This window comes from Mus pahari, chromosome 6 (genome assembly GCF_900095145.1).
Source record: "Mus pahari chromosome 6, PAHARI_EIJ_v1.1, whole genome shotgun sequence".
In the NCBI taxonomy this organism is placed as follows: Eukaryota; Metazoa; Chordata; class Mammalia; order Rodentia; family Muridae; genus Mus; species Mus pahari.
In genome coordinates, this window is record NC_034595.1 from 68,620,821 (window position 1) to 68,640,038 (window position 19,218).

At 47.5% G+C, this 19,218-nt stretch overlaps 1 protein-coding gene across 2 annotated transcripts in view; it reads right to left on the reverse strand.

The window, feature by feature from the left end:
- Nucleotides 1–18,810, reverse strand: part of Rnf220 (ring finger protein 220) — a 222,915-nt gene extending 204,105 nt beyond the window's left edge. The window contains exon 1 of one of the 2 annotated variants that reach the window (XM_029539842.1): nt 18,065–18,810. In XM_029539842.1, the coding sequence (XP_029395702.1) occupies nt 18,065–18,689 (625 nt within the window). In that variant the 5' untranslated portion in view covers nt 18,690–18,810. The remainder of the gene's footprint in view (nt 1–18,064) is intronic. The other variant, XM_021200152.2, reaches the window with a different exon arrangement.
- Between the last annotated feature and the right edge of the window lie 408 nt (nt 18,811–19,218).

Below are 19,218 nucleotides of genomic sequence, written 5' to 3' on the forward strand. Positions count from 1 at the left end.
GTAAGTACACTGTAGCTATCTTCAGACACTCCAGAAGAGGGCGTCAGATCTTGTTACGGATGGTTATGAGCCACCATGTGGTTGCTGGGATTTGAACTTGGGACCTTGGGAAGAGCAGTCGGGTGCTCTTACCCACTGAGCCATCTCACCAGCCCCTCCCTATTACATTTTAAAGACAAAATTTTATTTTACGATAGCCTTAGACATAAATAAAAACTGCAAAATTAGCACAGAATTTCTTTGTACTCCCCCACTTTCCCTTATTCTTTATACCCAATATTAATATGGTATATTTGTCAAAACCAATGAGTCCATATTGGTAACAGTTTTATGAATTAAAATCCATACTTTATCCAGATTTCCCCGGAAGTTTACCTGATGTTCTTGCTTTGCCAGAATCCCCAGATTATCTTCTAAAGTCATAAACTGGATTTTTTAATTATAAAAACAACACATGCATATACTATCTCTTAAGTTACTATTCATAGGTGCCCAGAGCAGTGCTAGTCCCTTCCTCTTAGCCTAGTACTTCCAGTTTCCCAGAGGAAACCACACACACACACACACACACACACACACACACACCCCACACATTGTTCCGAATGTTTTATATGCATACAGATAAACATGCATTTTTCTATGTAAGTAATCCTCAAAATGTTTTATTATATTTCTTTTTGAAAGATTTATTTATTCTTATTTTATGAGTGTTTTCCCTGCATGTATGTGTGTTACATGTGTGTCTGATGCCAAAGAAGCCAGAAGAGAACATCAGATCCCCTGTCACTCCAGTCCCAGGGGATTGTGAGCTGCCATGAGGGTGCTGGGAACTAAACTCAGGTCCTTTCGAAGAGCAGCAAGTGCTTTTGCTTGCTGAGCTGTTTCTCCAGTGTCTATTACATTCTTTGTTTATTATGGGATGGAGAGTATATGTGTAACACAGCATATAGAGGTCATATAAAAACTTAGGAGAAACAGTTCTCTCTTCCTACCACAGAGGTCTTAAGGGATCACTCCGAGGCCATCCAGCTCAGAGGCATGAACATTTATACACTGAGCTATCTCACTCACTACCTTGTTTCACAGAGGAAAATTTTCCCTCTCTACCTTGTTGCATGTAGAAGTATTTAGGGTCCTAACTTTGTTTTTTATACCAGTTTTATATGTAGGTATCAAAATTAATTTCTTTTTTTTCCCTACATCCTAAACAACACTATAAAGAACATTCACTTTCATGTACTTGACCAGATGAATGTACGATACATCCCATGATCTGGAGAACAAAAACAAAAACAAAACAAAACAAAACAAAACAAAAAAAAACCCACTTTACCCTCTCACCACACTTGTGAAGTCCCTGCTTCCGCAGACCCTCACGGAAAGGACCGTGCTATCACAACAGCCATTCGGGATTCCCAGGAGTCCTTCCAACTGTCTTCTTCCACCCCCAGCTTTGAGTTCCCTCTTCTCTGTTTAGCCCTCTGGTCTCTTTGGGTTTCCTCCTCCTCCATTCTGGCTGAAGAACATCCTGTGTTCTTCCTATCCTCGCGGGCCTGATTACCTCCCTCACTTCTTCCACAGCTCTGGTTTCCCACTCACAGAGTCCTCTCAGTTTCTCAGCAGCTCGGCACACCAATTGACAACCAAGACACAAGCCAGGCCGTTGCTCTCCAAACCTGCTGTCTCCTGGAACCACAAACACAATAAAGGAGGAACCCGGAAGTCCTTCATGTGGATAGGACTGTCAGAGGGGAGAGTGCACCTACACGGAACAAGAGAAACATCAAGGAAAACTCTGCGATCCTGACTTTGTTGAGCTAGCCTCTGTTAATTTTTCTCTACTTTCCATAAATGGATAGGGCTCATCTCTTTGACTCAATAGTTCGTGATTTTTATGCCTTACTCCTTCACGCTTGGCTCCAACTTCTGAGTTGCAGTTGAGGCAGGAGGAGGGGTGGAAAGAAAAACCCAGAAGTGGTAAGATGGAAGACAAGGAGCGAACAGTTGAGAAAGGTAGAAGTGAGGAAGGAGAGGCATTGTGGTGGGCGGGGTGGGGTGAGTGGGACATGGACCAACTTCTAGCTCGTTGGCTTAGTTTCATCTCCACTCCCTCCTTCCTCCAGCTTTGAACAGACTCACTAGGGCAGGGTTAGGCTGGAGGGTGGGGTGTAGCAGAAGAGGGAGTGACCACTTCCTATTCTAACTGCCACTCCCCACCCCCCACCCCCCAACCACAACTTCTTATCCAGCAAAGCTCTATCCACCTCTAAGAATCAGCTTAATAGAATAAACCACTTAGGGCTAAGGCTCAGGGAGAGTCAAAGGTCCCGCAATCGCATTGCCTAGTAAGCCTCTTAGAAGTTAGAACGCTGCTAAAGAAAGTGATACTATGGCCCGCTACTTAGGAAGAACACAAGGGCACAAAATCAGAGAGAGGGAGACCAGTTGAGGAACCTGGGAGCATCGAGGGGTAACTGAAGGGGACAGGGTGGGGTTGATGCTGGAAGACAGCCAACTGCCAGAATGAGTGCTCCTACTGTGTCTTCCTATCGAGATATCGGGGATTATTTCTAGAATGTAGCAATGGGATGAAATCTGGACAGAATTAAAGCAATGCATCTCTTAGAGCAATGAGGGAAACAGCCTCAAAGCTTTGTGTAAGAGCAGGAATTAGAAAGTCAAAAATAATAATGATAAAAAACCAACAACCTGGGACAGCTCAGTTCTAGCTCCACCCACCCTAACTCCGCCCCCAGCTAGCTCCACCCCCACCCTAGCCCCGCCCCAGCAGGTCTAGGTATTTGACACTTTCTTCTCCCAAAGAGACTCCCAGTTGCTGGCTCTCTAAGTGGCTGGCTGGTCAGGCAAATGCAGACAACCAAACTAATTTAAAAGGCTTGCTGTCCTTCCCTAGTTAGGAGGTGGTGGAGAATTCTAGTTATTCCCACTGGATGACTTTTGGGAAGTTCAAAGAGATTCCTTGGAAATCATCCTTGCCTTAGTCCTCACATGACTGGAGCCAGGAAGGAGAAATGACACTATGCACACTGGCTCCTTAGCGTCACCTGGGACTTTTCCCATCTATCTAAAGACAAAAGTCATGAGCCGGGTGTGGTGGGTGGTACATGCCTTAAAAACAGCGTTTGGAAGGTGGAGGCAAGATGATTGTGAATTCAGGGTCATCCTTGGCTACACAGAGAGTGTGAGGCCAACCTGAGCTACATGAGAGCCTCCACCAACACTGCCATTCCCTAATCCTGTAAGGAGATGAAGAGCATAGGTGTGTGTGTGTGTGTGTGTGTGTGTGTGTAGGGGGTGGAGTGGAGTGCAGCTCAAGATACTTTAAACCTGCCCAAGTTTGCAATATTAACTGGAGCTAACACTTATTGCAGATGTATTTGATGCTAAATATTGTTCCTATGAGTCTGTGTTTATTTTATATTAACTCATTTAACACTTATAACAACTCTGTTGGTCCCTTTCATCCTGAGGACTGAGGATCCAGGAAAGGCAGGTAGGCACATCTTCCACAGTTCAGAACTGGCTCTTATAGCTGCAGCCACGCCAAAGGCTCAGAGACTTCCCAGTGCTACATAAGAAGTGAGCAGACCCCAAACCGCCACCTGCAACCCCCATCCCGAGGTCTATTTGACAAGCTTTTCTTTTTGGATCATAACTAATCATCTTCAGGCTGTGCCGTAGTACTGGCAATAGATACAAATAAGACACGGTGTCTAACACAACACAGTAAGGATGACAAGGGCTGCGAGCGGGTCAAACCTGCGGAATGTGAGGAATACCGCCCTATCAAAGGCCCTTAAAATCTCTTCAAGTACAAAGGCGGACACATCAAAGCACGGCAGCTGCGGCCGGCACATAGTGAGCAGCTTCTTCACAGTTTTATTTTATTTGTTTATTTTTATTTACTTAGGACCCTGGGGATTGATCCCGGGGTCTCTCTCACGCGGGCTAAGCAAGCACTTCACTACAGAGCAGGACCTCTAGCCTTCTTTGTCCTCTTAAGTGGGACCCGCAGACCTCCCCCTCCAGGGCGGCTTGCTTCCTGTGGACTCTGAAATCCGTCGGCCTGGGTTCAAATCTCAGTTTTGGCTACTTCTGTTTCTGTGACAAAGAGAACGCTGCTTGATCACTCTGTGCCTTGATTTCCCCCACCTGTAAGTGGATAGCAACAATGACTGTCTCACGGAGAATTTTATGAATGTTAAGTTACTACTGGGAAATGATGAATCTGTACCCAGAAAGCACTCCATATAATCCCGACACACAGAAAGCTCTCAGAAGGAGCGAGCCATTGTTAGGAAAAATACTATGCCCCTGCCATTCTGCCTACAGTCGTTTCGTCTGCAATAAAAATACTGGATTTAAACGCATCTGCTGCGGTTAGTTTAAGGGGTAGGAAGTCTCTGGGACTAAATAGAAGGAGAACAGTTCCCCTGGGAGGTAGAAGGAATAACCCTGGAACTTGTTAATTAAGATCTTGTTAATGAATCTGCTTGTTAATGGTCTATTAAATAATCGCACAATGAAGTTTACCTCAGGAGTCAAGTCTCTTTCAAAGGCTCGCTCTTTCCAACCCTCCCTGTCCAGCTCTGACAGAGTCAGGTCCTTCCCAGTCCTTCCCAGCTCCATACAACCCTCTTGGTATGGTCGCACTGGAAGGTGTGTCAAGGCTATTACAGCCTAAAGGAAGGCAGAAAGCCTTTGTCACCTCCATTCTGGTCGTCATCCCTCCAGCCAGGACGCTTCTGACCTAAATTTGCCCACACAGAATAGGAAGGAAAACCTGAAAATGAAAACGTAAAGGAGCCCCAAAACTTTGCTCGGAAGCAAAGCAATGGGTGAATTCCTTTCGCAGGGGACCTGGACACTTTTGTGTAGATAGACAGTGCCCTGTGAACCTGCCCTCAGAGAGTCTACAGATGACAGGTGACGTTTGTCCCAACTACTGAGGAAAATCACATGTAAATTTCAGGGAAATGGACTCCTTACCGCCATCCAGTTTCAAGGATGGATGGCGCGTGGTTCCCTCTAGGTTGAGCATTCGGTTTCTTCATTAACTGTTTGGGCATCCTGTGGCTACTTAGCATTTTAGACTCTTGAAAGTGTGTGTGTGTGCGCATGTGCGTGTGCGTGTGCGTGTGCGTGTGTGTGTGTGTGTGTGTGGTTTATATGGCTGTTTTTAGATTAGAGAAGGCACCATGCTATCTTTTCAAACTCAGAGAGCCTGTACAGGACAAGGGTTATATTCTCTCTCTCTCTCTCTCTCTCTCTCTCTCTCTCTCTCTCTCACACACACACACACACACACACNCACACACACACACACACACACACACACACACATTTTTCAAGACAGGGTTTCTCTGTGTAGCCCTGGCTGTCCTGGGACTTACTCTGTAGACCAGGCTGGTCTCAAACTCAGAAATCCGCCTTCCCTCTGCCTCCCAGGTGCTGGGATTAAAGGCATGGGCCACCACTACCTGACTATTCACCATCTCTTATTTCATAGACAAGAAGATGGTGTGCAGAGAGACAAAAGTAACTCACCCAGAGCCACACAGCTTGCTGAAGTCACCTCTTCCTATGCACATGTTCCAAGGGGCACCCAGCCCTGTGCTGGCCCTCAGCAGGCAACCTCAGCAGAGCTCAACCATGGTTCTGTAGAAATCTGTTAACTACCCCAGTCTCTGTGGAGCCAGAGACTTGCAACAAGAGGGGACACACTGGACAGAATGATAGCAGGCCACAGATGTGGGCTCATGTCAGAGGGATGGGCGAGCAAATAACTGTACTACAATGTGGTGCTTAAAGTGGGGAGGCTATTTTGAGAAGAAACACCACCCCCAAATCTAGACGCACAGTTAACAAGGATGTTTCTCACCCACAGACATCTGAAGTTCCCGGGCCTCAGACTGAACCCTGTTCACATTCCACTTAACCTTCTACCCTCTGGCAGATTCACCCAAGGGGTTCCAGCGAAAAGCAAAAAGCCAGACAGTGGTGACTAATCCCTCCAACCCTATGAGCCTTATTTCTGTACAAATAAGTATTTGAAAGTTCCAGGGTTGGAGAAGAGGGAAGGAGGCTGACAAAAAAACCTCAAACAGAAGCAGCACAGCGGCCCTGAGCCCAGCGAGCCCTCTGCAGCAGCAACCAGCAGACAGCTGTTGGCTGGAGCCCAAGGAGCATCAAGGCATGCTGGACTCCTGCACATCTGGCTAAGCACCTCACACCCCTCTGCTGGGTTGTCTCATAATGACAATATTGCACCAAGAAGGGGAGGTCTGAGCATGCGCAGTCAGCTGATCTGTAATAATAAGAGAGGCAATGGGGGGGACGAGGACAAGAGGGCAAGGGAGAACTGGGAATGGCACAGTCAGAGGCAGCTGGACAGATGGTTCCATGGCAGGAGGCTGAAAGAAGGTACTGCTGGTCCTCAGCACCCACATCTTCATCCCTCACCTCCAGAATCCCTGGGTAGAACACAGCCCATCCTTTCTAACTAGTCTTAAGCCCTCCCTTTAAGAACAAACTCTTGCAAAACCTTCCCTCCAGTCTTGCATGGAAATCACCAGGGAGACTCCTGAACTCACAGTGGTTCAAAGACTCAGAGGAACAAGTGTAATGTGGGCCCTGGAAATCTGCATTATGGAGGACAGTTGCTACCAGTCCTAACCCTCTTCCTTCTTCCTCCCCGTCACCACAGGTGCATGAAGCAGCTCACTTGTGAACCCCAGTCACCGGGCTGACTCCCTGTCCCGAGGTCTGTACACTCACGATGCTTGTTCAAAGGTCACTTTTCCCAGGAGCACACCCTCACTGTTCACGCTGAACAAGAGGCCCTCATGAAGAGGAAGTGCGATCTCATTCTCGGATTCCCCTGCAGACAGCACCGGGCCAAACGCTCTACACACAGAAGCGCAGGAAATACTGTGGGTGTGGCGAGATGAGGAAGATAAGAGGCAGGGAAAACCACAGACAGGCTGGTGGAGGCCCTAGTGTCTGTGTGCACCAGGCTGGGACAACGGTTGGCTCTGCTGTCATTCACTTCTTCAATACTCTTGGCTCTAACCTACACTATGAATGGCAAGTCTGAGCAACGTTCCTCCCACTGGAAACTTTGCCAGGAGATGGTGCCAGAAATTTAGGTGCTTAGTGAAGGCCCGCCAAGTACTCTAAAGTCGTGTGACCTATCATATTTCTGTGGAGTACCAAGTATAGACTTGACCATGAAATTCGGTAAAAAGACAAGGACCCTTATCTACCTGACTAAACACCAGCATGATAAGGCCTTCCCTTCTCTCAGGAAAAAAATTGCTGGGTCCCTTATTCTTTGTCAAACTCAGTTCTAGCTTCACCTGAGACTTCTGATAGTGAAATACATGTTGTATGTCATCAGATGCTATTTTATAGTGACTTATCTTTGGAAAGCTACTTTTCCGTTTTGTTTGTTTGTTTGTTTTGAGACACTGTGTAGCCATGATTGGTCTGTTGCTCCCTATGTAGAATAAGGCCGGTCTCAAACTCATAAAGATCTACCTGCCTCTGCCTCCAGAGTATTGGGGTTTAAGGTATGAATTACCATGCCTGGCTTAGGAGCTACTTTAAAAGCAGGGTCCTCTTTGGTGTTGGGCCTCAGTATCATCTAAGCACCAAATGGATGCTGTCAAGAAAGCTTGCATACGGTGCCGTGGTTATCTGAGGTCACGTCTCAGATCCTACCATGGAGAAATGGTATTCTCAGTTTACTGCAGTCAACCCATGCCAACTCTGAAGTTCTTTCTGCCATTCTCAGAGGCAATATAACATCCAAAAAAAAAAAAAAAAAGCAAACTGCTGTCCCAAGCTGCTTTGACTAAATAACAGCCTGATTTCTGATATCAACTTAAAGGTTGCCTGCTTCATGGATACCTGAATCTCGGATGAGATCGGCTACTCCTGCTTCTAATCCCATGCTGGTTTAAACTTCTCAGGCAGTAACACTTCTCACAATGCCCTTCAGATGCTAACTGAACGTTAAGTTCCAGGACAGCACAATGATTATTCTGCTCACCCTTCCCTTCCCAGCACAGAGCCTGGTGCGAGTAACAATGTAGATGCCTGAGAAAATAGGGCTGAATGATGAAATGGATCAGCCAATGTATTCTCTACCGGTGACTTGTTCTACCGTCGTTTCCACAACCACCACCGAACAGCCAAGAGGAAGAAAGCGCCATTCTCTTTGCAATACCAATATCTCACAGTAACAAAACTGGGCTCCTGCCAAGAGGTGCACACCTTTAATTCCAGCATAAAAGAGGTAGAGGCTGACGAATCTCTGCGTTCGAGGCTAGCCTGGTCTATAGGGCAAGTTCCAGGATAGCCAGAGCTACGTAGAGAAACCCTGCCTTGAAAAAACAAAAACAAAACAAGGAACAACAAAACAAAACAAAACAAAATAAAACAACAACAACAACAACAAAACCCAAGTTTTCTAGGGCCACGTCAATGCAGAGACCATGATCAAAGTGCGATGATACTCCAAAGGTCAACAGAACTTCACCAAAGGCCCTAGCATTCCTGTCAGCCTTGAGCCAGCTACCGCAGACTGGGCTCCTTCAAGAGACTCAGCAATTCCTGGTCTGAGTTCTCTCATGAAGAGGGTGCTTCGGCAGCGACCAAGGGAGGAAAGTAAAAAGCTGTCCACACCACAGTGGGAGAACAGAAAGAGGTGGTGTTAGCAACCCTGTGGACAGGAAAGGGTTAACCTGATGTGTCTATGTTCCCACCCCACCCTGTAAATCAGCCTTGACTGCTGCTGGGGTGAATGAAGCCCCACCAGGTCGGCCTGTCAGGAAGGAAGCTCATGCATCCAGACTTCTGTTGTTCTAAGGATTTTTTTTTTTTTTTTTTTTTTTTTTCTGCTCAGGAAGGAAGCCCGAGCCCCTAACTGCAACCCTGCTAATTCCTTCCCTCAGCATGTACTGCCTTTACCTCTGGAGTCACCTACACTCCCCTTTCTCCTCTCTCACTATTCCTAAGGAATGGAACATCTTACCATTTGGACTTCAGTCTCAGAATCTGCCTTCTCTTCAAAACCGAAAATGAGCAGGATCTGGTGGCATGCTGTAATTCCAGTGCAGAGCAAACTGAGGCAGGAGGATCATTACAAGTTACAGGGAGCCCTGAGTATACAGTAAGTTCCAGACGAGTCTGCACAGCATAGTAAGTTTCAGTCTAGCCTGGGCCTTGGAGCGAATCCCTGTCACGGGCACATGCCTATGTGAACATGGGACCTTCCAAATAGGAGCTACTGTCTTGAACCACAGCCTTCAACACAAGGCCCTCAGCTAGAGGGTTGGTCTCAGCTAGAGTCATTCTCTGAGGACATCCCCTAGCCCCATGGGGCTTGCTTTGACAAAGAGAGAGGCTCTGACTTTATTTGTGGCCCTGACTAATGGCAGCCAGGCCTCTTTTACTCCCTGGAGAATGAATACAGGCACTACATGCATAGAAGGTCTGTCCCCGCCTAGCCCCCCCTAATCCCTCCCTGGCAGCCCCCCCTGCCACAGAGCTGTGGCTGTATTTCTCTCCTGACCTGCAAGGCCCCTCCAAGCCCCACCCTAAGCCCCCCCAAGCGCAAACAATCCATCATGCCACAGGACTGTGACACACACAGATGGGGGGAGGTTCACAGATTGGTCTCACACAGGCGAGGGGGTGAAAGTGTCTGTGTAACTTAAAATCTATGGATGTACTAAAACTCGGGAACTCTGCATTCGAATACTAGTTAAATACCACGCTAGCAAATCTCATTAGGCAGGGCCCAAACCGCCATCACTCACAGATTCCAATCCGCTATTTATTCCCAACACTATGCGATAATACAAAAGTCTTGACTAAGAAAGCATCATGAGATTGAGGTTCTTTGGCCTGGGCCACTGAATCTCTAACCTAGTCAAGTCTCTTCTGGACTTGGACACCTAGTTTATCTAACTCTTTATATTAACTTGCTTGTGAATAAACCCAGGGTTAATCTTGGTGGCCGGATGATAATAAAGGGAAACGAAGCAGCTGGCCATCACAGAAAGAGGCTCTCGAGCCACAACCTTTCTCCCTCCCTCCCTCCCTCCCTCCTTCCCTCCCTCCCTTCCTTCCCTCTTTGTGCGTTGCCATAGGTGGAGTGGGTGAGAGGGTCCCTTGCACATGCTGGCCGCTAATGACCCTGTGTCTGGCTACACTGGGGCTTCTAGTGAGGAAGGATCACCTGCCACATCGTCCTGGGAATGACAGCCATCGTTACATATGGACACTTAATGGTTACCTATGGATCTGTGGTCATTGGGTCCTTCACACCAACTCTGTTAAGGGTTGTGTGAGTCCCAGCCTGCAGGTGGGAACACTAAAGCCTGGACAGGTTAAGTAATTTGCCTAGCAAGTAAGCTAAAGGGGTCGTAACTCAACTCTGGAGGCTGCGTTCATTGACTATGACATCCGACTGCCTCTTTGCCTCTGGTGTAAAACTCCTTCAAGTTGAAGCTCAAGGGGCCCCCACCCAGCTTTTATCCCCTCTAACAGGTATTTATTATGCTAGGCTGCTCTGACTTGATTTAAATCAAACTCCAAAAACAAACAAACAAACAAACAAACAAACAAAAAACCAAGGTCAAATGAGAGTAATACAGGATTAGCTGGCACCTAAATGGGAATCATATACCTGAAAATAAAGCAGAGGTCTTTCCAGGGCTGCTTCTGCTCATCCTCACCCTCACCCTCACCCTCATCCTCACCCTCACCCTCACCCTCACCCCACCCCCAGCTGTCCCTGCTGCTCTGAGATGCATGCAAAGCTATAAGTCTCAGTCGCAAATGGATGTCAGTGGGAAAAGACAGCTCTCATGAGGTTGCTGTCTCTTGACACCATGCTACAGGGTCCTGTCATCCGGCCCCCACTTCAGTTCCAGACTGACCATGGAACATCTGAAAGGCCAGGCAGTTCTATGTGTCTACACATAGCTCCCAAATTGCTCCATTACTTCCAGCTTCAACCAGGATCTAGACAAAAACTTCTAAACACACACCCAAAGGAGGTGTAAAACCTGGGTCTATGGGCTCCATACTGTGGGAACGCATATGGGAAGAAGACACTCCACTCTTGATTTCCTAGAAGGTTAGGAGGAAAAAAGTAACATTTCAGTTATTTTTATGTTACGGGAGTGTTTTACTACCCCAAGTAATCAGTAAAGTAAGTCTGTGTTTGAGGAAAAGATTTCACATATTTCCTGAAAAAAAAAAATCTCCCCGCCTTTATGGTCATCAAGTGCAAGGCCTAAGCGAGGTCTCCTTCTTGGCTCGAGCCTGCATATCTTTAGAATTAGTGTGGTCTTATAGCGCATGCATAGCATGCTAATGGGAACTTCAAAGTCTAGATTGTACCTAGATCCATATATTTGACCTCATCTAAAATGTACAAGTCCTTTGATAAGCTTGGCACCGTTGCAAGAAACACACACACACACACACACACAGCCCTCACCTTCCTCATACCAAAACTAAAATGTAACTAAGATTTAAAAAAAATAAGTTTAGTCCACTGGGTAAGGCTGGAATGGGATAAATTCCTGCTGTTTATCCAGCCTCTACCAGGGTAATCCACTCCATGTCCTTAACCTGAAAAAGGTATAATAAAGTTCTACTCATTTATCTATTTTAATTTATTATTATTATTATTATTATTATTATTTTATAGACCAGACTGGACTTGAACTCAGAGATCCACCTGCCTCTGACTCTCGAGGGTTGAGATTAAAGCCAAGCATCACCTTGCCTGACATAAAGTTCTTGCAGAAAAAATTTTTCTTTTCACCAAAGAGATATTTATCAATCTCCCACCCAGAGCACACACTGAAGATAAAAACACGTTCTGTTCAGTCACAAATGCACAATTGAAGTGACACTTTTAAAATTTGTAAGGCATGTTGGCGGCTGAAGAGCAATACATTATCCCAAAGTTTGCAGCTGATCTTTAAGAGGGATAAAAATGGTGCTGAGAACATTGCTAACGCGTGGGAATATTCAACTCCAAAAATTATGGTTCTTTTGGTGTTAAAATCGTGTGGATTTTATGATGACATGTATCATCACCCCAAATCTCAAGTATTTATAAAGAGTAATGTCAACTTGTGGTCTGATATTTATTAACCAGATGCGTGTGGTTTATGGGTTAAAACCAAGAAAAAAAAACATTAAAAATTTCAACTCGATTAAATGAATTGACACTTTAAATCTGGAGTATTCACAAATGTTACATTTTATCTTGTGCTTACTATTTATTGAGCAGATGGTGGTAGTAAGGGTTAAAAATTAAAAAAAAATAAGGCTATAATTTTATTTTTCAGTTCTCTTCTGCCTGACTAAAGAGGATAGAGGGCAAAGAGCAACTTTGGATTCAGTGTGAGGTTTTGTTTTCTTTGTGAGGTTTTTGTTTTGTTTTCAAACAACAAAAAAGGCGGCGGGGGGGGGGGTCTACCAAATAATCAACCTGGGGCCGCTGACCGGAAAGCAGTTCCGGACAACTTCCCGTGGGAAGAGTTCCAGAAATTGCCCTGACTTTAACGAGTCCTGCTGTGCTGGCTGCGAGCCTCCCAGCGTCTTAGGCGACCGCGACCGCCTCGCCCGAATACCAGCAATCCTGCAGATTCACCAAGCCGGGACTTGGGAAACACTCCCTGAATATTTTAGATTTGAAAAGCAAGATGAAGGCGGGAAATTATTTTTGAAACCGAAAGGAGAAGCCTCAAAGCCCTACTACTGAAAGAAAAGCTGGGTCCACATGCCTGTACACAATCCATCTAGGGTCCCCCACGCCCTCGGCCCCCTCCTGGTTCAGTGCCCACCCTACTCCATGGCCACTCGCACGCGCGCGCGGAGTTCCAACAACTCCCTGGCACCCGCCTGCACATCTCTCCCGGTCGCTGTCATTGCCAAAGAACTGGGTTCTTAGAGAGACGTGGGCGCGTGGGGACTTAGCGGGCGGGGGTAGGGTTTCGCACGGACCTTCCTCGCACCCTAGAGGCCGCGCGCGGACTTCTCCTGAAGAGCGACGGCGAGGTCATCCGCATCCCTAAAAGCGCTTGTGAAACCACCTGGCCACAGGCGCTGCCCACTGGGTGGCCCGGCCTGTGCGCGCGTCCCCGCGCCCTCCCCCACGGTCAATTACCAGCTACCCCGTTGCGGGCAGCCAGGCGCTGTCTGGAGGGAGGCCGCGAAGAAACGGCAGCCCGGATCGCTTCTGCATGACAATTGACTCTAGGGAGGGCGCTCCGCTAGGAGGGAGGACGGCCCCAGGTCCGCGTCTCACCATGGAGATGAGGCATTCCCTCTGTGAGAGGCGACTACGGGCGAGGGCCGGGGAGAGCGGCGGCCAGAGCCAGCCCGGGAGCCGGGCGAGCGGCGCGCAGAGCAGAGCCAAGCCAGGCCAGATGGCTCTGTAGCCATCGGGGACTGCTCCGGTTCAGCCCGGCCCCACTTTAGCTGTGCAAACATTTCTTTATCCCAACAAGACAATTAAACCCAGCAGCATGAAAGGGAGTATCCGTGACTGTGTTGGGAGTGAACAAACGGTAACAACCACACACATCACAGGAGTTCTTGCCCCGCGGGAGAAGGGGGTGGGAGGAGAACCCAAAGCAGCTGAGCGCATCACAGGGCTAGATCTGGGCAGGCGGAACCCAGGCAGTCAAGATACAGGCAACCCTCTGACCCCTCTTTCTGGTCAGTGGCTGACCCTTCACACTGGTCATCTGCTCCAGCTGCAGTCCAGAGGTGGAGCCTGGGAACTAATGTTCCCTGCCCACTCCCATCCCAGAGCCTTTGGAAAGTATACGCTTTATCTCGCCTCTATGATGTCAGCTGGCTTTCCAAGCTGCTTTGGCCTAAGTGGGCTAGGCTGATTGATAAGGTCTTCCATGGCACGTGCCTTTATAAAGGCAAATCTAGAGTGCAAAATACCATCTCCAATCAGGGCTTTGGGGACCTGGGGCTGGCTGACTTTCCAAATATATCAAAGATGACCATCAAGCAAGACAGGAGCTTCTGGGAGATGTCAAGTTCCCATGGCCACAGGGAAGGCTAAGGGGAGAAGACCAGGGGTAACCACTAATGGGCAGTGACCAGTGCCCCTTCCTGGGGTAAACCAGAAGGCAAAGCCAGCCACAGCTCCACATGGACAGTTCTGACTTCTCTCAGGCCTCCAGTAAGCTTGTATGCTAACCAACTCCAATTTGGGGTTAGACAAGTCAGGCAGGAATCTGGGCACAGGGATGGCCTGAAGAAAGCCATCAGGAGAGGCACATGTCAGGCCCCAGAGTACACACTGGGAGAGTAATAAATGTAGGGATTCTACCACCAGGCAGCACATAGGACTTACCGTCTCTTTTGCTGTAAAGTTTCCTTAATGAGGAATGTTTATTTTAAAGGCCCTGGGAAACACATCTATAGACGCTTCATATGTAACGCACAACATGGACTATTCGTAATTGGCCCATAAATTTTAGCATCATTTCCCTGGACAAGGAGCCTTGGGGACTGGTTCAGGGAATGACAATAAATGGGAGTTACCTCAGTCCCCTTCCGGGGGAATTATGCATCCTTCGAGAACAGCTTCTCACAAAACCATGTCTCCCATCTTCCAGGGCAAGTAAGTGGGTCCTGCAGTGCACAGGCCTTCTTGCTCCACAGGGCCCAACACCTACCTTGGGGTCACCTGCAAACCGAGGTGGGTGGACGGGCAAGCAACAGGAAGTACCCTTTAGAAGAGAGGACACCACCCAAACGGCTATACTTGTGTCTGTTGGATTTTTTCCTCTGCACATTTAATCACAAAAGAAACCCTGCCTATCAGCACACCAGTTAAGGGCTGAACACGTGTGCATTACAGCATGTCTGCAGGCTTTGAAAGGCATGTGGACATATCTGCATATGGATGCAAACCAAGAGCAGGGGGTGGCTGCCACAGTAAAAACTGTCAGTGTTTCCATTATAAAACTGATTTCCAGCAACCTAAAACGCAGTCCGAAAACTTCTCCACCCCGTAAGGAACCTGAACACCCGTGCTCACCCCACTCCACCTACCAACAAAACTATACATTCTAGGAAGCTACATTCCCACTTAGGACTTTTACTATTATATTTAATTAAGACTTAAAAAATATTCTATGAAAAAAATATTTGTCTCACAGAACTGAAAAAAAACAGCCAACCATATCAGAAATTAATTCTAAATTTTAATAATTGACAAGTCTAAAATATACATGACTCAGTTTGGCAATGTGGGCACACGCAGACATCCTGTGCCTATGCCCCTCTGAACAGTTGCTCTCCACTCTTCTGGCTTCCCAACCCCCACTGCTGCCCCATCTGCCCCTGAGCTCTCTCTCCCTTTGGAAGCAGTCTTGTATACTGTCACTCGATTATCTGAGAAATATTACTTATTTCAAAACGGTTCTGTAGGGAGGACCCGAAAGGCATCTAGTGGGGATAATCAGGCCTCCTAACGGCCCTTAAATATGTATTTACATAAAACAGACCATAAATATTCTGACACACGCTGGGTGTATGACAGGAGCCAAGAAAGCTGCCACCGACTTTGTCACGGGGCTCTTCTAGGCTTCCTTGAAGAAAATGTCTCTCCTTCCTTCCAAAAGCTCAGAATCAAAACCATAGGCCACCTGCATAGCTTCTGCCCCTGCAAAGGCAGCAGCTATTACACCCAAGGCAAGGAAGGAGAAGGGGACACAGACCCAGGGTCACCACTGGGGGACAGTCTCCTCTTAACTTGGTGCCTTTGTTTCTGATTAAAGATTAGTCCTAAATACAACCCTAACACTAACAATCCGGGTGTGTAAAGGACCCTGTACTCCCAGACCTTGTGCTCTGTGCACAGGGAAAAGGACACAAAGTAGTCTATAAAGGAAGGATGCTTTAACAAAAGGAAAGAGGATTCCCGTTCATAGGACAATTTGAAATAAAGTTTCCCCACCCTTCTGATCAGAGTCCCATTAATTTCAAGGTCAGAATTCCGTTTCACTTGGGAGACAGACTCATTTAATTTTTCTCCACCCAGGCGTATTCCTGTGTGAGGGATCCATCTCCACGGGGGGACGGCACCACCATGCAATGCAAACCAGGCAAACAGAAGAGTTATGGCTTTGACACGCAGAGGGGAATGGATAGCCACATCCATGGGTTCTGACTTGACTAACAAGCTTGCGCCTGCTCTGGCAGTCTGGCTAAAATGATAACAAACTCAAAGTGAGCTGGGCTTGTGGGGTGAGGAGAAAGGTGTCTTGATCTCCGGGTGTCACTTCACCACACACTGGTTTTCAGAGGATTTCACTTTCAATTTGTACTTGGAGGGAAAAGTGGGGATGAACTGGTCACACCCTAACCCAGCAGAGCTTTAGCAGGGGCCAGCTTCCAGGAGCCTTCCACATTCAACAAAGGAAAACAGAAACAAAACAGAAAACCATCCCAGCACAAGGCCAGACACCTGTCTGGCAGGTACACCCAAGGAGCAGGATCATAGCACCTCCTAGTCAACAGAAACTGAGAAGGTGACAGCCAGAGGGCTTCGTGGCAGCTCTGCCGCAGCCTTTTTCCCTGAAGTGGGGAGGTCTCTGGCTTACAGACACTGACATAAAAGACACACTCTCAACATATTTCAAAACCAAAGAGCGATGGATTTACAAGGCAGGTTGATTTTATGGTGACTTTTATTGAAAAGGTACGCTGGGTGTAGGCAGATGCCTTTTAGCACAGGAAAGTTAACACAGTGCCTAATTCAAGGAGACAGCCTGAGGAAGCAAGGCCGACAGGGGAGAAAGCAGCAATGTCTCTATTACTCTCCTCGGCATCATAAAGAGAAGAGAGGGGGAAAAAAAATGGTGTTGGTGTTGGTGGTTAGAGCAGACAAGAGCACAAAAAAGCAGAGGAGAGGGGAAAGGAAACCTCAGATGTAGTTCTCTTAAGAAAATAAAATGAAGCAAGTCTTAGAACAAAAGGTTGGAGGGAAAAAACACCCTCAGTTCATAAACTCGTACCAGGCCTGAAGAAAGCCATTCTGTCTACCCACAGCCCCAAAGCTTTGAAACACAATTATTTTCTGATTATATCAGAGTAGAAGACTGCAGGGTTCTGCCCTTACAGTCTACAAGTTCCCAAGAAAGGTTAAGTTGAAACGATTAGCAAATGTAGCCAGAACCTACCAAGGCACCGGAGAACGTGAGAAAAGCCATTTTTATAAGCAGAAATGAATAATAGTCGTGAGCATCAACCACAGGGCAGTCACCTGGGTCAGTTATGTCTAGTCCTAAAAGCTAGCCCTGGGATAAGCATCCAGCAAGCCTTCCGAGTCCCAAGAGAAGTCAGCTTTCCAGCCTTGTGAACGCAAGGAAAGCACAGATGTTTGAAGTGCTTTCTGGTGACTGACTCTGGTGACTGACGACACCTTTGTCCTTCTGTGAAAAACAACCTGATGCCAACCCAAGAGCAGAGAGCTGAGAAAATAAAGTCACGTGGATCGTGCAGGAAAACGAATATATATACGAATATATATATATATATATATATATATATATATATATATATATATATATATATATATATATCACTAGCGTCAGGGGACCACTCAAAGACCGCAAAGACGGGTGGGATGGGCAAATTTCCTTGGGCCCCCAATTCCCTGGGAACCTATGCTTTCTAACAAAATGACTTTCATTCCTGTGTGACTATGGCACCATCTTTCCTCCTCAGTCTCCAGAGAAGCCAGGCAGGCCTGGCACTGAGACCAGCTTGCCTCTGGGTACCATCGGAAAACCTGCAAGAAGTATATATATCATTGATCATTGAGGAGTGGTAAGTAAGCATTAGCCATCCGGAGCTGTCACAAGGGACAGAGCTGGCCTTTCCCATCACTGGGAGCATGTGCGATGCTGCCAACCTGTTGAACCCTTCTGCGAGGCAGGCTTACGAGGGGTGAGGAGGGGGGGTCAACCAAAGTACTTACATCTGTCATTCCGATCCTCTGGACTCGAGGAGGCTTCCCGGTCAGAGATGAGGCCAGACACAGCAAAGATCTTCTTCCCAGTATCATCAACCTTAAGTGAACCGGGGGAGCTGGATGGCAGCTGTGTCCCAAAGTCATATTCCTTGCCGTCTGCATCTGAGAAGCGCAGGTGGGGAGACTCTGTGTCGTGACAGTTCTTGAGTCTCTTGGCTGGTGTAAAGGCAGACTGATAACTCTCCCTGTCCTCCGTGGAAGCGAAGGGACGGAATGCCCCCACACCACTGTGATTTAGCATACTGATTGGGGTGCAATCTAGATTTGGGGGAGCAAACTGGGGGTGGAGGTGTAGTAAGGAAGGGGGGAAATCACGATTGGCAAAAGTGCCCGGCACCCCACCTTGCCGGTGGTACATAGAGGCAAAGGTGTAGGAGCCATTGGTGAAGGGAATATGAACGTCCTTGTCTACTGAGACAGGTACACCAAAGGGTCGTGGCTGCTGACAAGGGATGGATGCATCCCTGCTGGCCTCGGCAGTGGACGCCAAGACCATCAGTGCCGGGGATGCCAGAGGGTTGGGAAGATAGGATGAGTTCTCCATCTTGAAGGCTGCCCGGTGTAAGTCCATTGGAGTCTCTTTCGATGGCTGGTGTCACACAAGAAGCAGTCTTCCCTGGAAGGGAGGGAGGGCAACCTGCACCTTGGATCAGGGCGAGGATTATTACTGGAGAATCATGCCCTTCGAAGACCTGCAGGAACAGCAAAGAGGAAGAAAAGAGGGGGGAGGAAAGTCAGGGGGAGGTAAAAAAAAAAAAAAAAAAAAGGGAAACCCCCAAGCGATTGAAACACCATCCTTCTGGCTTACAGATGCTCGGGCAAGAGACACCACAGGCTTTAGGAGCCAGTGGGCAGCAGCAGCAGGCCGTTTTCATTCAGGAAAATCAATAGACAACTTACTGTGATGTACGCATAGCTGACTTTGGTCCCTACACGTTCCGGGTGAAATGCGCCTGAGCCCAGCAAAGAAAAAAAAAATCATAAAACCTCCAAATACAATATTCCCTGAGCAAATGAGCTTTGGAAGGCCAAGTCACCCAGTAGATTGGGGGGGGGAGACTCTATATTTTAAAGGGCTTCTACCTACAAACACCACTTAT